This window comes from Zeus faber, assembly GCF_960531495.2.
Source record: "Zeus faber genome assembly, chromosome: 10".
NCBI lineage: Eukaryota > Metazoa > Chordata > Actinopteri > Zeiformes > Zeidae > Zeus > Zeus faber.
Window position 1 is genome coordinate 10,513,188 of NC_137199.1, and position 18,723 is coordinate 10,531,910.

An 18,723-nucleotide genomic window follows, 5' to 3' on the forward strand; every position below is an offset into this window, starting at 1 on the left:
ACACTTGCATGGAATGTAAAGTACTTAAGAAACGTCAGTCCAAGGGGAGGGTTTAGGGTGTGCCTTTACCGCGTTGGAATCAACCTTAGGCCCAACATGCACACATTCACTCGCTCAAGAGAAGAGAATGGGACGCGGGAGAGTCTGGTTGACCATAAGCCACTATTAGAGACAGCGGAGGAGGCACAAGATGGGACGTGAAGGTCTGTGAGGAGGGGGAGAGATCTGTCGGCCATGACGTGGAGGAGCCCCCTGGCGCTGCTGACCGACGCCCTGCGAGCGCAGCGGGAGAGGGAGAAGGGCCTGCGCACCCTGGCGTCCAACCTGCCCTACGAAGGCCTGGACGAGGGAACCCGGCCCAACCGCTACTTCCCGGGGAACGCCGTCAAAACCACCAAGTACACGCCGCTTTTCTTCCTCCCGGTGAACCTCTTTGAGCAGTTCCACCGCTTCGCCAACATCTACTTCGTGGGCTTGGCCATTCTCAACTTTATCCCCGTGGTGAACGCCTTTGAACCCGAGGTGGCTCTCATTCCTATCTGCGTGATGCTGACGGTGACAGCCCTGAAGGACGGCTGGGAGGACTTCAGGAGGTTCCAGTCCGACCGGAAGATCAACAACATGCGGTGCTCCGTCTACTGCAGGTAAACGGCAGCGCCGCCGCCCGGCGCCGCGTGTGTCTGAATCGCAGGTTCTGGATCGCAGACCTTTGAGGGCAATTGCACGTCCCCAGGGGAAGGGCTTCTTCATGTGCACTGAACCCTCACAAAACCCTGAAATGGTGCATGTTTGCTATGTTCATGCATGTTTGTTTGAGTGTACACGCCTGGTGTGTGTGGATGTACGTATGTGTGCGTGTGTGTGTGCATCAGTGTGTGTGTGTGTGTATGTGTCCATAAATGTCTGAGTGTGCACAAGCAGGTATGTGTTTGTGCGTGCGTGTGTCTGTATAAATGTCAAAATGTGAGAATGTGTTTTCAAAATGTCTGTGAGTGTGACTGTGTCTGTATGAGTGTGTGTGTGTGTGTGTGTGTGTGTGTGTGTGTGTGTGTGTGTGTGTGTGTGTGTGTGTGTGTGTGTGCACGTGTGTGTGTATGTGTTCTTGTGGTGCGCGGAGGTGCGTGCGTTTGTGTGTTTTACTTCATCTGCGTTTCAGCACCCCTTGGGAATTTTTGACCTAGAAATAGAAAATGTGTGGGAGATTATTCTTCTTTTGAAGAGCCTCACAACAATATCTTGCATCCATTGCATTGTGCACATTTGATGAAATCCTCATCTGTGCGTTGCGTCAGAGGAGGCTGCGAGGTTATCGCTCTATTTATGAACCGCTGGTGAAAAAAAAAAAATGAATAATTCACAATCGGGCGAAACTGCCGCTATTTTACACAATCGTGTTATCTTGACATAATTCGCTGGGTGAGGGCTGCACGGTATCCCGCATGCCCAAACGCTACGAGGGTTACTATCATATTCGTGAGCAGCTGTTCCCGTTCTCATTTCCCTGGAAGAGTCAGCAGGGACACTGGGAAGTGCAACCTCAGCTGGAAGAAACGACTGTGACTGCATGTGTGTTTGTGGGTGTGCGTGCGTGTATGTGTGTGTGTGTGTGTGTTTGTGTGTGTGTGTGTGTGTGTGTGTGGGGGGGGGGGGGGGGGGGGTGGGGAGGGGTGGGGGGGGGGGGGGTCCAGGTGGTTCAGAGCGCAGGCTCCAGACACAACACTGGACACATGGTGGATACTTGGGGGAGCGGCCGGTCCCTCTGGGCCTGTTAGCGAGTGCTAGTCGTCTCAGCCTCACGCAACGAGATAAACTGCGGTTGAGTCATGGCGAGTGGGCTCCTGTGGGTCCCTGGTGGCTGAACGAGTGGGGGATGCTGAAGCTCATGTTTCTTCTTATCTTTTTGGCCTCGTCAAAGGCCGGGCCGGTATTAAACAGATCAGCCGGTGCCACCGAATAGCAGAGGTGTATCTGATGTGTACAAATGTCCCAAGAAAGTAGCATAATATAGGATATTATGTCATTACTGGATAATACAGAAGATACAGTATACTGTATATACAGTATATACACCATGTAGATTAAAGCACAGATATTATATATACATCTACACTCCACCTACTGTTAAGTATACTCCATCATATATATGTACTTATATATACAGTACAAAACACACACCACATACATTAAAGCATACACATTCCTTCCTTTCACACACACACACACACACACACACACACACACACACACCCTTTTGCGAGATGACAATGCATTTGCCACCAGCTGGCGTCGACAGCTTTAAACTTGTCAATCACGACCGCCGCGCGGGCCGCGAGTTATTTTGGACCGAGCGGAATGTCGTCCGATGAGTGCGATGAGGTTTCGACTCAGTAACCCTTCTTGGGAGCACACCTTTATTTTTCCAGCCCTGTCATCCACCTCCGATTTTTTATTTTATTTTTTTACCGCAATGACAGTGCTGCGTGAGTGACTACTCAGCCGAAAGAATAATAACGATTGTGGCCTAGTTACAGCGTTGCTTCCTTTATTTCATTACATCCGTGGCATAATCACGGCAAATCTTGACGAGGATGAAATAACCCTAATTTATAATGTTTTTTCATATGGGAAGATTTCTTGATTCGGGCCTCGTTTTAATGAAGTCTGGACACGAATGTGATAATATTTTCAAATGAAATCCCCTATTCGGACAAGTGGCTCCGTAAAGCTCAAAACACACCGCGTGTATACAGTGTCCTCGGGCGTCAGTCGTTGCCAGTCCTGGGGTTTCTCGAGAAGCGGTTCTTTTATTTTTAAACGCCGCACAGGGAATCATCATCTCCACAAAATGATAAATATTCAAAGGCGTAATCACAAGGAGACGCGAGGTGGCCCGCACTGGAGCGGATCCAAATTCACCAGATCAGGCAATTACTTCTATCACGTTAAGGATCAGAAATGCGCTTTATTTGGGACAATCAGGATTTAATGATTTCTATGAGGGTGACAGATGAAAAGACACAGCACTAAATGATTTGGCATGGACCGCCAGGGGAGTGCAAACAGGCGGCATCTTTGGGAGAACATTATGGTTCACTAGCGTGAGGAGAACTTTCTGATCCTGTCCAGAATACTAATGACTGATGCTTCATTAGAACCAACACAGCTGATGACCATCTATTCCAGAACGCCGGGATGGTCCTAAACGGAAACTTTTTTTAAAAATGCCAACCCGGCTCTGACGTTCACCAAACGCACTCACGCGGACTACCCGGATCGGCGGGGTTTAATATCGCCCGAGCACCCGTGGTTGAAATGAGTACCACTCGCTCTGTCCTCGGCCCAGCACACATCACATGCAGCTTTTGTTCGGTTGGGTGTGTGATGGTGTTTGCCGGGGCTTAGCAGCCACCCAGGCTGGTCCTACATGCAGGGCAGCATACCTGCTGCTCCGCGTCACCCAGGGTGGCTGGCCGCCGCCTGACGTGCAGGTTCAAACAGCGAGGAAACCTGCCGTCCTGAGAGCACCTCAGGGCAGACGGAGGGACAGCGGAGAAATGTTCTCTTCCCCTTTTCTGCTGCTGCTCTCCCTCTCTCTCTCTCTCTCTCTGTCTCTCTCTCCCTCTCTCCCTCTCTCTCTCTCTCTCTCTCTCTCTCCCTCTATATATATATATATATATATATATATATATATATATATATATATATATATATATATACAGTATATATGTATATATGCAATCCAGGCCTCGTTCCAAAAACAACATCATTGCTTTCTCATTTGGTGACATTCTTTATTCCGCGACAGGTGCTGTCGTATTGTTTTTTTTTTTGTGAGGTTTATCAAGTTAATGTTTCATTTCATTGAATCAGCCAAAACATTATGATTACGTGCAATAATATCAAATCCAAACGACTCAGAATTATAACGTCCGACGAGCAACGCGATTGAAACGGCGCCGTCTCCGACAACAGGAAACGGAAGGAGTTTGCTGAGAGCCGCTGGAAGGACGTGAAGGTGGGGGACTTTGTGAGAGTGGTTTCCAACGAGATCATCCCGGCAGATCTGCTGCTCCTCCACACCTCGGACCAGGACGGAGTGTGTCACATTGAGACGGCCAACCTGGACGGGGAGGCCAACCTCAAACAGAGGAGAGCGGTGCCCGACGTCACCGCCGGGGTGAGATCCAAAACCAGATAGGGATACAAGATATAGTTTTGCCATCAATCGGTCAATCTTTTGTGGTCCCAAACTGTAATTTCCGACCGACCCAGACCTTTAGCTGAATTTTTCTCCTTTTGCTCTTAACCTCTGACCTCTTAAGACACACATGCACACACAACCTCTGGGTTCTGAGCGGCAATACTGTAGGTTGGCGTACGACTGCATGTGGCCGAACCGGGAAAGTAAAAGTAATTCAAAATCTTTGATGGCAAGAGCAGCTCCCTTGGATAAATACTGGAAGCGCAGGCCGAGCTGTGCTACAAAGACGTCCTTCCTCACAACAGTGACGGGTGCTTTTCATCTTATCTTCCAGACCTCGCGGTTCGAACCCGAAGGCTTCAACTGCCTTGTCGTGTGCGAAAGACCCAACAACAACCTCAATCATTTCAAGTGTTATGTGTGAGTATCAGATACATGAATCACGACGATTCCCCAATCAGTGATTTGAGCCCCCGAAAGCAGTCGAGCAAACCTAATTCCGGCCCACTCACCGCACTTTCTGACGCCAACAGGAGCATTATTGGCTTGTAATGGAGCTGTAATCGATTTCCTTGTGCACTATACCTTTCAGTGTCCACATCCCTAGCCCCTGCAGCTAGAATCGTAGGGGGGGTTGCTCAAATGGAGAATGCAGGGGTTAATGAATACCTAACTAGATCCAGTAGTCAGGAGGGGCGTTCACTCTTTCCGTCTCGTTCTGACTGCAGAGAAAAACCTGATAAGCAGAAGACCGGCGTCGGAATTGAGAGCCTGCTACTAAGAGGCTGCACAGTGAGAAACACGGACCACACTGTGGGCTTTGTGGTGTATGCAGGTATGTTCTGATCATTGTCCCCCCCCTCACTTACCGCTGTCGCACAGCTCTCATCTCTATCACACCATGAGTGATTTTGTTGGGTAATGAATTACCCCTTTAGACCCATCACATTTGTGTTGGATTTAATGATCTTATAGGAGATAATGAGCCGATTGAATAGCTGTTAGACGTTACTCTTTAAGATCAATACTCAATCTCCTCTGGTGCTCGGAGGGACGAAATATTTAATCGCTCCGTGGGATCGCCGGTTAATGTTGGGGCGATCTTAATTTTTCTGTCCCGTGTTCAAGGTCACGAAACCAAGTCCATGCTCAACAACAAGGGGCCGAGATACAAGCGCAGCAAACTAGAGCGGAAGCTGAACATCGACGTCATCTTCTGCGTCATTCTCCTCTTCACCATGTGTCTCATTGGAGCGCTCGGTGAGTGATGCATCACATAAATTTGCATAAAATCACTACGTTGTCCAAAGACTGACTTAGGTTTGAGTTCAGGATTGATGGAATAATCCTTGCACACTCAGAAGGGAAGATATCATTTCCAATAGCACACAATCAGTCACTTGGCCGCAAGCCCAAAAGAGAGGAAACTGGAGAAGGAATGGTGCCAAAAATAGCTGCTTCCCTCTCAGACAGGCAGCATGATTAATCCCCTGTCCTCATGCATGCAGGTCACTTAATCTGGATGAAGACTCTGCCCAGCATGCCCCTTTACCTGGTTCCCGACAGCCAGGGACATCTTGACTCTCCAACTTTGTCCAGCTTCTACATGTTCTTCACCATGATCATCCTGCTACAGGTGCAAGGATCTGCTCATGCATGTGTGTGTGTGTGTGTGTGTGTGTGTGTGTGTGTGTGTGTGTGTGTGTGTGTGTGTGTGTGTGTGTGTGTGTGTGTGTGTGTGTGTGTGTGTGTGTGTGTGTGCAGGCGAGTATTCATACAGAGTAACTGTGACTGCTCGAGTGTGTGCAACTCCACAAATGACCCCTGACTCCGTCTGTCGCCTCCCTGTCGCAGGTCCTGATTCCAATCTCTCTCTATGTGTCCATCGAGCTGGTCAAGATAGGCCAGGTCTTCTTCATCACCAATGACGTTGACCTGTATGACGAGGACTGCGACAGCCGCATGCAGTGCAGAGCCCTGAACATCACGGAGGACTTGGGTCAGATCGAATACCTCTTCTCCGACAAGACGGGCACACTCACTGAGAACAAGATGGTGTTCCGCCGATGCACCATCATGGGCACTGAGTACTCACACAGCGAGAATGGTGAACAACATGGCGGCCATTGAATTCTATTCAACCCTTATTCCTCTGTACACAGAGAACCCAGACAAATTCATAAAATAAGCCTGACGCCAGGTACGTTAAATCCCGTTTTGTGGGGGGATTCACAGCCGTTCGCCTGGCCGTCCTTGATGAGCCAGATTTGGACGAGGAGGTCATCTTTGACCAGAGATCATGGCATCGACGGGCCGAAGGAACGCTGGAAGCTGAGGACGCTGAACCCGAGGCCACACCGCATCGCCATCGCAACCGAGGCAGGAGCAAGGTTGCAGGAAGCGCTCAGGGGGATGTGGCTTTTAGCAGTCCACTGGTGAGATGGCAGTTCTATCCCAGAGCAAAGTCCATGAATTCTTTACCAAGATTGGGTGGGGGGGGGGGCAATAGGGCAACAAACACAGGAGCAAGGTCACAGGAAATGTCCAAAGGGGAAATGGTCATTGTCATTTGTTTTGTGACTTGAGAGCTTAGAGAAGAGGTCAAGTCCAGGCCACTAGGAGGAGCACAGGTGAGGCTCTCAGTCTACTCGATATTACACCTGTAGATTAAGGTTCACACAGCACTTTATCATTCTCTCCTAAAATCTCTGTTATTAATGGCTACTCCAGGGGACATCCCTGGCTACTCCTTTTCATTGCACGCCGATCCAAAAGATAGATTATTTTTTTGAAATAAAATACAATTTAAACCCTTTCAGTTGACTTGTGCCTCAAATATTTCTAAATGGCACGAATAAAGGGTAACAACAATTCCCTAGATGTGCATATAACCCAGATCTGAACGTATACTTAAATGGCCCCAGTGTAGCTTAAATATTCCTAAATCGGACCCATCCGAGTGCCAGAAAAATGACGGCCACAGTCCACGTTACAGATGGCCAAGCTGTTAGGTGTCAATGATGAGTACATCCACTATGGCTCAGAGCTGCCCCTGTGTCTGCGAGGGGACATATGGTCACGCTGGGCAACATTAGGCATGGACTACTGATGTCACATAAACTGTAAACGTGCACCATCCTAGATTAGTCATCATAATTTTCCACATACAGTACAGTAGCCAAATACTTATTTTTGCCTACAGAGCAAAGATCACTGCCCAGTGGTCGTCATAGAGGAGCAAGCTGAGACAGCAAGATTCCTGTGTTTATTTTGAAACGGCTTCTGGCTCCCGTGCTGTGCTAAGCCTTTCGTGTTACAACTCCATTGGAGTTAAGTAAACAATCCTTCCTTCCTTCCTCCCTTCCTTCCTTCCTTTCTTCCTTCCATCCTTCCTCCCTTCCTTCCTTTCCAAATGTCCACGCGATAGCTCATCCGATTCGGTTCGGTGATTGGTCAAAGTCGGGGTGCGTGCGACAGCAGGATGCATTTTTTAACAGTGTGTGGGCAAGGCCGATTAATTAACAAAGCCATGGGCCTGGTTCCGACAGGAGACAGAGGTGATTCCAGACAGGAAGCTGCTTCGGAGGATCGTGAGGACGGCTTGCAGCAGCAGTGGCAGGCAGGAGGTGGATCCCTACCTGGACTTTTTTCTGGCTCTCGCCATCTGCAACACTGTGGTGGTTTCCACGGCAACAGCTCAGAGACAGAGGGTGAGCGCTCCGTTTCCTGTGACTCTGGATGGATGGCAGAGGCTGAAGGCTGTTGTGTGGAGGACTGCGAGGATGAATGCAACATTGTCATCCTGAATATCGGCCCTGAATATTCATAGCCCTGGCGCTGTTTGTCAACCTGTCCGCCTGTTTGTCTGCGTGATTGCCTTTCTTCCTGTCCGTCATTCTGTCTTGTCAGTTTGTCATGCTTGAGCTTTCACCTGCATACGTTTCATCGACCAAGATTTGCTCAGCGATCGATTTCCCCTCTCATTATCTTATGATTTGGTGAGAGTTTGTTGAACAAACCCCACTGATCAAATATCTGTCTGTAATTCTGAATGATCTCGGAACCAAGAGTGGGAGCAGCGGCGACCCCGGTGAATGTACCACTTTCATTGAATTTTGAATTTTACATGATTGTTCGAATTGTTGGCCAAAAGTACTCTCTCTCTCTCTCTCTCTCTCTCTCTCTCTCATCAGTGGTCAGTACTAATTTCAGTAATTGCACTTTAAAGCCCCAGTTGAAATGGCTTTGTGTCTTTTCTAAATTAACCACACAGTGTGGGAAGATTCACAGGGGGAATCAGGGTCACCCTTATTAATTTGATTACCCGTCGTTCTCCACTGTGCTGTGCTGAGTTCTGGAGAACGGGAGAAAGCAGGCAGACTCCTTCTTGAGTTTGTAATCCAAGGTTAAAGTATAAATAGAAACAGTTATTTCTTTTGCTCAAGTGCGAACAACTTGTGCGCAGCGGAAGTGGACCGTGGGCCTCCTTGAGTAGTAGTGTGTAATCTCAGCGAAGCCAAGACAATGGACCTCAAGGGCCGTACTCTAAGATTAAAGCGTGTGTGAAAGAGCGGCTAATGCATTAATGTCTTCTTTTAAATCTTTCATCTAAATCTCCAAGGCGGGTCGACTCCCAAGCTCGTCTCTGTCGAGCAGCCCTTTAGACACCTTATCCAGCCTGGCAAATACAGTTGGCTCCCTCCGCCAAATCATCTCCTCCTGGCAGCTCAAGTCCATGAGGAGTCGTACCTTCTCTGAGAGCTGGCCGGCCGAGGAGGACTGTTACAACACCGATAATGATAAAACGGGCGGGTCCGGAGACCTTAGGAGCGCCAGGTCGCGAAACCCCGCGGCTGACTCGGACGAGCTCCTGTATGAGGCGGAGAGTCCGGACGAGGCAGCTCTGGTGTACGCGGCCAGGGCTTACGGCTTCACCCTGCTGACAAGAACCCCCGACAGTGTGACGGTGAGGCTCCCACACGGGGAGGATCTGGTGTTTGAGGTGCTGGACACCTTGTCTTTCGACTCCAACAGGAAGAGGATGTCCGTCCTGGTGCGGCATCCAATCACCAGAGAGCTGGTGCTCTACACCAAAGGTGCAGACTACACCATCATGGAGCTCCTTGTCACGCCGTATGCAGGTACTGTAGTCAAAAACCCACATCTGTTTCAGGCCTTGGATTGTTAACAGTGGGTATACCTGGAAAATGTCTCGTTTTGCTCACTGATTGATATACAAATGGATATTGTTTGTTTGAAACTGGCACAATTTAACAGCCCTGAATAATTGATCTTTGTGTGTGCTGTTGTACCATCTCCAGAACAGCTGAGCGACGACCAGAAGAGCGTAGCGGTGAACACCCAGAAACACCTCGACTGGTACGCTCAGGAGGGACTCCGAACCCTGTGCTTTGCAAAGAAGGTGCCTACGAAGATAAATAAGCATCTCGGCATCAGTCTTTCACTACGAGGGCTGTGTTGTTATCTTTTTAACGTTCCTTCCCCCTCCTTCCTCCCTTCCTCGCAGGTGCTGAGCGACAGGGCGTACCATGACTGGTCGACGGGTCGACAGGAAGCTCTCGCTGCGATGGAAAACAGAGAAGAGCTGATCAGGAGCACGGCGGCTCACCTGGAGACAAACCTCACCCTGTTAGGTAAACTCACCTGAAACACCCATGAGGAGCACTGGAAATGTGATGATTTAGGGAATAGGCGGATCAAATGAAATAGTGCAGATTTCAGGGGGGTACACGCTACAGCCTTGAATTCCAGGCCACTGAATGTCTAACCCTCCTTGGCTATTTTTGCAACCCCAGGAGCCACGGGCATCGAGGACCGCCTTCAAGAGAACGTCCCTGACACTATTGTTGCGCTGCGGGAAGCGGGGATCCAGGTGTGGGTTCTCACTGGTGACAAGCCGGAGACAGCTGTCAACATCGCCTATGCCTGTAGGCTGCTGGACGAGGGAGACATGGTGATTAACATGAGATCCAAGGACAAGGTAAGGAGAGCGCTGTCTGTCTCATTGAGCGTTGGCTCGCCGGGTCGCTTCCATTTTTCATGGCTATTCATTGTGCATTTGGAAACTAATGCAAATGCAAATGCGGCATTTTTTTTTTTGGTTTGTGGTTTATTTTACTTGTGTGAAGAAAAATACTCTATTTCCAGCAACATTGTGTATTTCTTCAGTTTTAGTACAAAGATGAAAAGAATCCATCCATCTTTTGTACTATTTTGTGCACAGTCATATGTGCTATTGAAATCAATAGGCCTGTATTTAAAAGAGGAAAAGGAAGAAAACGTGTTTAATGAACAACTGAAACCGCAGGTCCTTTATTAATTAATTATCCCAAGACTTAAAGATAGAACTCGTTTTTTAGATTTATACTTCTAGCCCTGTTACATTATTACCTTAATGATGAACAGGAAAGGAAACACTTCGATTCCATCACATGCAGGGAAGGCTCCATTTAGTTCCAAATGAGTGTTGCCATATGGAGGTTTTTGTTTTTTTTTGGTGGTTAGACTTAGCCATGTCTTCTTCAATTACACGTTCTCTCCAAGTTCTAGAAAAATTAAACTCTGAGACTCCATTTGATTTAAGTGGCCAAAGCTTTTAAGCATATTAACATTTTCGCCAAAGGTCAAACACTCATAGTTTCCTCTCAGAGGAGAGAAGATTTCAGACGTGGGCCCTGGTTCTCCGTGGTCATTAAAGATCCTGTGGCACTTAGTGAAGGAATGGACCCTTCAGAACAACCTGGCCCGTCTAATCATCCCTGGACTCAAATAGACCGAAATTACCACTCAGCTCTTTACCTCTCCGAGGCATGAATTCGGAGCTTTCTGGAGCATGGGGAGGCTGCCTCAACCCACTCATTTGGGACCAGACGTTGGTGATGGATGGAGTGGGTTAGCCCAAGTATATTATCTAGTGCTATCAAATCAAATTATAGCTCCAATATACACACAGACTGCGGTAAGTTATAATATTCAAACCTCCAAGGAAGTACTCCTTCTTATGAGCAGGAAAGGAGGTTCAGATGTAATGAACAATTTTTTTTACCACCATCACAGTATGACCAATCAATGTCCAAGGCGGATTACCATCCACGTTGCCCTACCCCACGTAAGACACAGAATAAAGTTGCAGTAGAATAGATAGAGTAGAAATAAATGAAAATAATTTCTCGCCGTTATTCTTCACCATGTCGACTCTCCCTGAAGCCAGGAGGCTCTTGTCTGTCACAGGCAGAATGATGAATCTTTGGGAAACCGGAGTCTAGTAATTGCTCGCAGGCTGCCATCATAGACATGACTCAATGGCATTGTAGTGTCGGAGTGCGCTGCATTTGGTGGCTTGTGGCTAATACTCAACAAATCATCATTTCTGTTCTTGTATCCCAACATACCACATTCCCTGCCCAATTCCTTTCAAGGAGTTGTTTTCTTATTTCCTTTTTATAAGATGTATTGCTTGTCAGGTCACGTCAGGACCGATGAATCAAACCAAAATACACACTCAAAATGAGTACGTACCCTTGGCCAATGTTTTTTTTTTTCTCTACCAGCTCACCTGCGCGTCCATGCTGGACTGCACGCTGGAGGAGGTGAGGAGGTGCGGCGACGGCCGGCAATCCATGGCCACCAACCCCACCATCGCCCTGGTGATCGACGGGCACACCCTGGCCATGGTCCTGGAGTCGGACCTGCAGGGGCGCTTCGTGGAGCTGGCTCGCCGCTCCCGCTCTGTGCTATGCTGCCGCGTCACGCCATTGCAGAAGAGCGCGGTGGTCAGGGTCATCCGAGAGAAACTCAAAGTCATGACTCTGGCAGTAGGTAAGAAAAAGGAGACTGAGAAAAAAACACGTGCCGCTCTTAAATGTGTGTATTTTTGGTTTATTCTATGTTTCCGCGGAACTCAGGCGATGGTGCCAATGATGTCAACATGATTCAAGCGGCAGATGTAGGAATTGGCATTTCTGGTCAAGAGGGGATGCAGGTCAATATTTGTGTCTTGACAGAGGTTTCCCGTCTTCATCACAGCACTAAATCCATCATGAAGTGACGCACATGGTAAATAATTTGCCTTTTGCAGGCTGTGATGGCAAGTGACTTTGCCATATCGCGCTTCAAATTCCTGAAGAAGCTCCTGCTGGTCCATGGACACTGGTGCTACACCAGACTAGCCAGCATGATCATTTACTTTTTCTATAAGAATGTGGTGAGTCAGGCATCTGGAAAAGTGCACCAGGAATGTAAATACATGTAAATACACTTGTGTCTGATTTTGTCTTCCGACGTTCCCAGGCCTACGTCAATCTACTGTTCTGGTATCAGTTCTTCTGCGGCTTCTCCGGCACGGCCATGATAGACTACTGGCTTCTCATTTTCTTCAACCTCTTTTTTACCTCTGCTCCGCCCATCATGTTTGGGATAATGGATAGAGACGTTTCGGCGGAGACGCTGCTGGGTCTTCCGGAACTGTACAGGACCGGACAGGGGTCAGGGGTCAGTCGCTGTCATCAAATCTATGGCTCTAAGGATTTTATTTGAAAGAAACACTTTGGAGATGAAACATGGGACGAAAAAATAAATAAAATATTTGTGTGTGTGTGTGTGTGTGTGTGTGTGTGTGTGTGCGTGCGTGCGTGCGTGCGTGCGTGCGTGCGTGTGTGTGTGTGTTTTCTTTGTTCAGGAATACAATTTTTCAACATTTTGGATTGCCATACTTGACGCCTTCTATCAAAGTCTTGTGTGCTTCTTCATTCCGTACTGGGTGAGAAAAGATGATCAATTTACAAACGAGTCAGCTCTTTCTTGGTCACCGATGATTTACCAACTTAAGAGTTGAAGTTACGATGAACTCCAAGTCCTCCTTTCTTTCAGACTTATCGAGGTTCAGAAATTGACGTCTTCACTTTTGGAACTCCTTTGAACACGGTTTCCCTATTCACGATCCTTCTGCACTTGTCTATTGAGATCAAGACCTGGGTCAGTACTGCCTCATAGCCTTTTTGCCAGAGCGGTCTCTCGGTAAACAGAGATTAATTTGGTGCAGCGTGTACAGTACAATATCAGCCAAATATAGTGTCTGGTGAATTGTGTTTTATTATTCTTATAAATAATCAACTGTATTGTCACTTGACCGTGTCTCTCTCTCTCAGACCGTGCTCCACTGGGTCTTCATGCTGGGCAGCGTGGCGTGCTTCTTCATCGTGACTCTGGCCTACAGTGCCATGTGTATTACCTGCAACCCGCCCTCAGACCCCTACTGGATGCTGCAGAACCAGATGGCTGACCCCATGTTTTATCTTGTGTGCACCATCACCACCGTGGTGGCTCTGCTACCCAGGTACCGTTGCTGCAGTGTGCCCCAATTTTTTCATTCTGAGCCAATAATAATCATGTTTCGGCGTCTACATCTATGTCATGTGTTACACAGGGACTGGCTTGAAATGGTTAAGTGATCGAGCATACGGTGCAGGGACAAGCCGTGGCCTATTTTGTGTTAAATAATGTTAATTGTGGAGATCGGGAATTAATCGAGCGGCGTCTCTCAGTCTTTCCTCTCGGATGCCGATGCCGCTGAAAAAAAGCTGATATTCAGAGAGCTCAGAAACGCTCTGATTACATCAAAGTGGCGCATATTTTTCACTGGCCTACTTTCCCACCACCACGCTCTCTCCCCCAGGTACACATTCCACGTGCTGAGGAACTCGCTTGCCCCCTCCCCTCTCGTGCGGGCCAGGAATCTGGACCGGTTGGACCCCTCTGTCAGAGAGCGGTGGATCGAGGAGTGGAGGAGCCAGAGGGGAGCAGGGGGCGCCCGACACTCCGGGCCGCCCGCCTCCCCCTCTCCCGCCCCGGAGGTCCCCTCCCCGTTCTCCCCAGACCTGCCCGATGCTGTCGAGCCCGAAATCACACTGAATGTCATCACTGGGAGATATTTGGCTCCCCAAAAACTCTGACAAGCAGCGGGAGGGTCCGGTTGTGGAACACGATTAAGTAGCTCGGGAGATTCAGGTGGTTCGAGAGAAAAAAGAGTTCAGGAAAAAAGGCAGAGAACGTACAAGAACATATCTGGATATGTCCCGGTGTAAATACCGCTCCGTGTTTTGGTTTTGTCGTTGGCGAGGGGAGGGGAGGGGGGGGGGGGGGGGGCTTCGTTGCATAAGAACCGAGCTGCAGACGAGATGTTTAAAAATGGGGAACATTTCTCTGTCTTCTGACAAATCATCAGTTGAGGTGATGAGTTAATTTTGTAATAAATTGCTGGAAGAGAGAGAGAGGGAGAGAGAGGGGGAGAGAGAGAGAGAGAGAGAGAGAGAGAGAGAGAGAGAGAGAGCAACCCCCTCCTCTCACTCTCCATGTAACAAGCTTCCATAGCGAACACATAAGCCTGTTACCGTCTGATGGGTTTTGAGTGCACAGTGGTAACCCAATCAGTCACGCTACCCGCCCTTCCAAAAAAAAAAAAAGGAGGAAAAAAGGCATTTCTCCAGGACAAAACAGTGTTTAAAATATTCCCCTCACCTAAACACCTGAATGTAATTTGCTCACTACGCGCCCCAAATACTTAGATTCCTCCTGCTCTTTGAGACACGCTTCATTTGTGTCACAAACTGATCATGACGCACTTGTGGTTTGCAGATGGAGCACCATGTTATGGTGTGCTTTTCACCCCATTTGCAATATTTTGGGCAGTTATGTATGACGGTGTAAAAAAAAGAGGTTTCAAATTACAATTGTTTTTTTTTGTTATTTTTGTTTCTTTTGCATAAGGCTGGGCCTGTGTGTAACGTATGCGCAACTATTTCTTTGATTTGCTATGGCAATAAATTGAATTGTGATAAACAACATCCCCTTAATAAAACAAGTGAGACGCCACATTTGGGAGACTCAAGACTCTACGTGATTAAGACAGTTTGGTTAGGCTATAAAGATGGATGCACCAGCTGAACCCATGTGTGAAAAGGTCTAAGTTATCTGAGGCACACTTCATCATATAGCAGCACTGTTTATATAACATGCATTTCAGCTCACTTCTTGGAGGGTGCTGCGCTCTAGTGATGAGGAGCGGAGCTGCGGAGAGGTTAAATCGGACAATGTCATTGTAAAATCCAGGCGGTACAAACCATATAAAATGAAATACATGTGCACAAAATATGAGCTTTTTGCTGTGTCAATACGGCCAACTGTGTACCAGAGTTATACGTGGGCAACGTTTGGGAAAGGCTTATCAAAATACTTACGAACAGGTGGATAAAGCAGCTTTTCATCAAATAACAAATTAAGTCTATCAACCGCACATGGCCTCACTAACGTAATAGTAGGGTTCGTTAGGGCACTGGATGGAGATGGATAACTTTAGAGCGGTTCTTTAATGAAGTCCCTCACACTTATAATGAACCGCAACAAATCAGCCGATTAGAAAACAGAAAGGAAAAATACCTAACTAATTATAAGGATAAACAAAGGAAATGTGTTTTATAAATTATTATGACGTGTTTTTACTGCTACTATATGTTTATGTCTTATATGTAAATGTGTAAATAATTAACTATCAATTTTCTAACAGATTCTAATGCATGAACTTATGAGCTTCTAATTACTTTCTATTTCGAATCTTACACAAGATCTTTCGCAAAGTGAAGTCAGCAACACGTAATTAAATAATTGATGAATGCTTTACACCAACGGTTCAAAATCACAGTGAAAGAGTCGACACTGTGCCGAATTTGTGTCACCGTGTTGTGAATGGAGTGTATTGGAGACTCAAACTCTGCTACAACAAAAATAATGACAATCTTCAGTACAACTACAATCTGAATGATCACCTCCCGATATCTATACACAAAGCAGCAACATCTGAGTGCTTCTGTGTTAAAGTTTTAAACAAGATGACAGAAATCCTTCAGTAATGCCTGTCGCAGCCCTTGGCTTCTTGCTACAGGCTACTTGCTTTAAAAAAAAAAGAGAAATTAAACATCGTATCGATCATAGAGGGCTGCTTAAAGTGTAAATCCATAAGAATGTCTATGCTGGGTGGATCATTCTACAGGTCCCTGAATTCAATTCCGATTCAATTAAACACTTTTTGCGACCGGAATGTGTTCAAATTTTTCCACTCATGCGACAAGTTTCGTTTGGACCCTACAACCGAAGGTGACGTCGGTAACTTTTTTTTTTTTATTGGAACTGGGCTTAAAAGTAAAAAAGTCACGTATACAAAATAACGACGTTATTAATGTTAACGATTGGACGTCACCGTGTTCACTCTCAATAAATCTATCTGTAAGTTAATTGTGTGTACTTTTTTTTCCACTTTTTTAAACTCACATTCATGGAACATGGTAAATGTCCAGCTGAGCAAACTACTGGCTATTGCTATGGAAAAAAACAAGTTCTTCCACTTTTTCTGACATATTTTGGGATGCGAAACCCAGATGCAGTTCATCAGACGGCCATTCAGAGGGAGGATGCCCACTTCCTTTTAACCAAAGTAGGCTTTCTCTTCCTCTCTTGATTATTTTTTATATATGGTAATTTTCAATAAAGTAATCTCACGAATTACCACTTTAACAAATATATAAACGTCTCTGTTAATATATATTTCACGCCCAGCGCCTATTGTTAAGAATGAACATCACTGTTGTTCACCTTGACAGCCGAGAAAATTCCTAAAGCACAACTTCGAATTTAGTAGATTAAAGTTTGTATAATTCATACAGCAACAGTTGTCCAAACAGTAGAAAGCTCAGGATTTTACAGTTGACAACACTTCAGTGGTGATGGTCTAAAAATGCATTGAATCTGCACTGCACACACATTCCCGATGGAAGGTAAAAACTTGCAATTTATTACAATTAAAACAGGAAAAGGAAAACACAGAAACTGCTTTGCATTTCATTTTCAACATGACCATGCTGTTAGCCTGGGAACCGTACCAATCTGCGATCTCTTGATTCATTTGCTGTGGCAGATTGGTCTTGCCACCCTCCCATTCCAACAGATATCCATTTTATGGCCGCGCCAAATATTTATCTAATATGAGGCGGGTGTGATACAATGACAGTGGAGAGGAGAGCCGTTGACCCCCCTCGCAAAGATGGCTGCCGCTGACGTGGAAATGACTGTTGAATCTGCTGTCGCCGTTGAAGGACCTTACCCAGATGGCTGTCGATGATGTGGACCGGTCTGTTGAATGCGCTATCGCCACAGTATTAAACAAACTGGACATTATATTTGCTCTAAAAAGCTTTTGTCGATAAGAGAAATGTGTTTGCTGTACTTCCAACAGGATTTGGTAAAAGTTTAATTTACATGTTTCCTTGTGAAACGAGTTACTGTAGCTTTGTAACTACAGTTCCATGAAGTTCAGATCTCTTTTGGTATATCTCTAACTGCGTATGCAAAGGTACTGACATTTATTTAACCACTCGCTTCAGTCAATCAGGAAAGAGCTGCATAGCCGTATATAACACTGCGGGAAGTGCCCCCTTCATCCTCTGAAACCAATTCAGCAAGACTGATGGATCCAGTTGGGTATAAAATCCTAAGGTGCTACGCCTCCTTCATAGAACTGTAGTTACAAAGCCGCAGTAACTCTTGTTCTATGTCAGAAGGCTCCGCTCCTTGGGGGCTAAGCTCCTATTGGTATACGAGGGGTGGAGACCCCCTATACTCTCCGCTGGACCCTAACATGCCCCAGTTGCGTAACGGTCCAGAGTGAAGGCTGAAGCAGCCCAAACCGACAGTGAACACAACATGTGCACACCTCGACCTGAGCAGTCCATTGTGCCCAACAAAGGGCAATGGAAAGAAACTAACACTACACACACTGTATACGGAGAAAGACACAGTCACCAAGGACAGGCAGCACGTCAGAGAATCTGAGTAGCCCGTGAAATAGAAAATTCCCTAAGTCTGCTAGACCACAATGCCAAGCACAGACTGGGAAAGAGATCCTGCTGAAGCCCTTCTTTCATTGAAGAAGGGCTCAACGCTCCTTCTAAACAAAAGGAGTATGAAGCCGCTTGCTTCAATGTACGCTTATTAAAGCGTATGAATGTAGACAAGAGGAGGGCCCAGAACTCCCCGTGTGTGGGCGGGTCTGGAGCCGTTCCCTCTGTTGTACGCCCAGGGTGGGGCGGGGACGGGGAGCCGTGCTTTTCCCTGCCAACGGCAGGTGTAGGGTGAGCTGTCTCCTGTCCTCCTCTCTCCATCTGAGGCACTGGGTGGTTTCGGTGAGCGTGGCCCCGAAACAGCCCCGTCTCCGAGACGGGTGCGTAAATCAGCACCTCTTTCTCGGACTCGCGCATAGTGGTCCCAGAGATGTCTCTGGGTAACCACAGAGAGCGGGGCCCTTGCGTGCGGCCTGCGCCGGTGGGAGGTGGGGAATGGCAGCGGAAGACTGAGACACCTCCTCTGCCGGTGGTCAGGAGAGAGATCGAAGCTGGCAGCATTGCCGCGTTTGATGTCGTCGCTGCAGCCTGAGTTGCCAGGACGTATATCGTGTC

The 18,723-nt window shown here is 47.2% G+C and overlaps 1 protein-coding gene across 1 annotated transcript; it reads left to right on the forward strand.

Moving 5' to 3' along the window:
* Positions 1-234: 234 nt before the first annotated feature.
* Positions 235-14,172, forward strand: atp10b (ATPase phospholipid transporting 10B; the record flags this gene model as incomplete). The annotated part of the gene is made up of 20 exons (XM_080008123.1): positions 235-644; positions 3,973-4,177; positions 4,536-4,621; positions 4,930-5,036; positions 5,330-5,461; positions 5,710-5,837; positions 6,056-6,308; positions 6,437-6,636; positions 7,750-7,911; positions 8,823-9,342; positions 9,523-9,623; positions 9,729-9,855; positions 10,018-10,202; positions 11,773-12,040; positions 12,127-12,203; positions 12,300-12,425; positions 12,512-12,712; positions 12,900-12,980; positions 13,369-13,556; positions 13,896-14,172. 20 exons carry the CDS (start codon positions 235-237, stop codon positions 14,170-14,172), a joined length of 3,834 nt encoding a protein of 1,277 aa, XP_079864249.1.
* Positions 14,173-18,723: the final 4,551 nt, after the last annotated feature.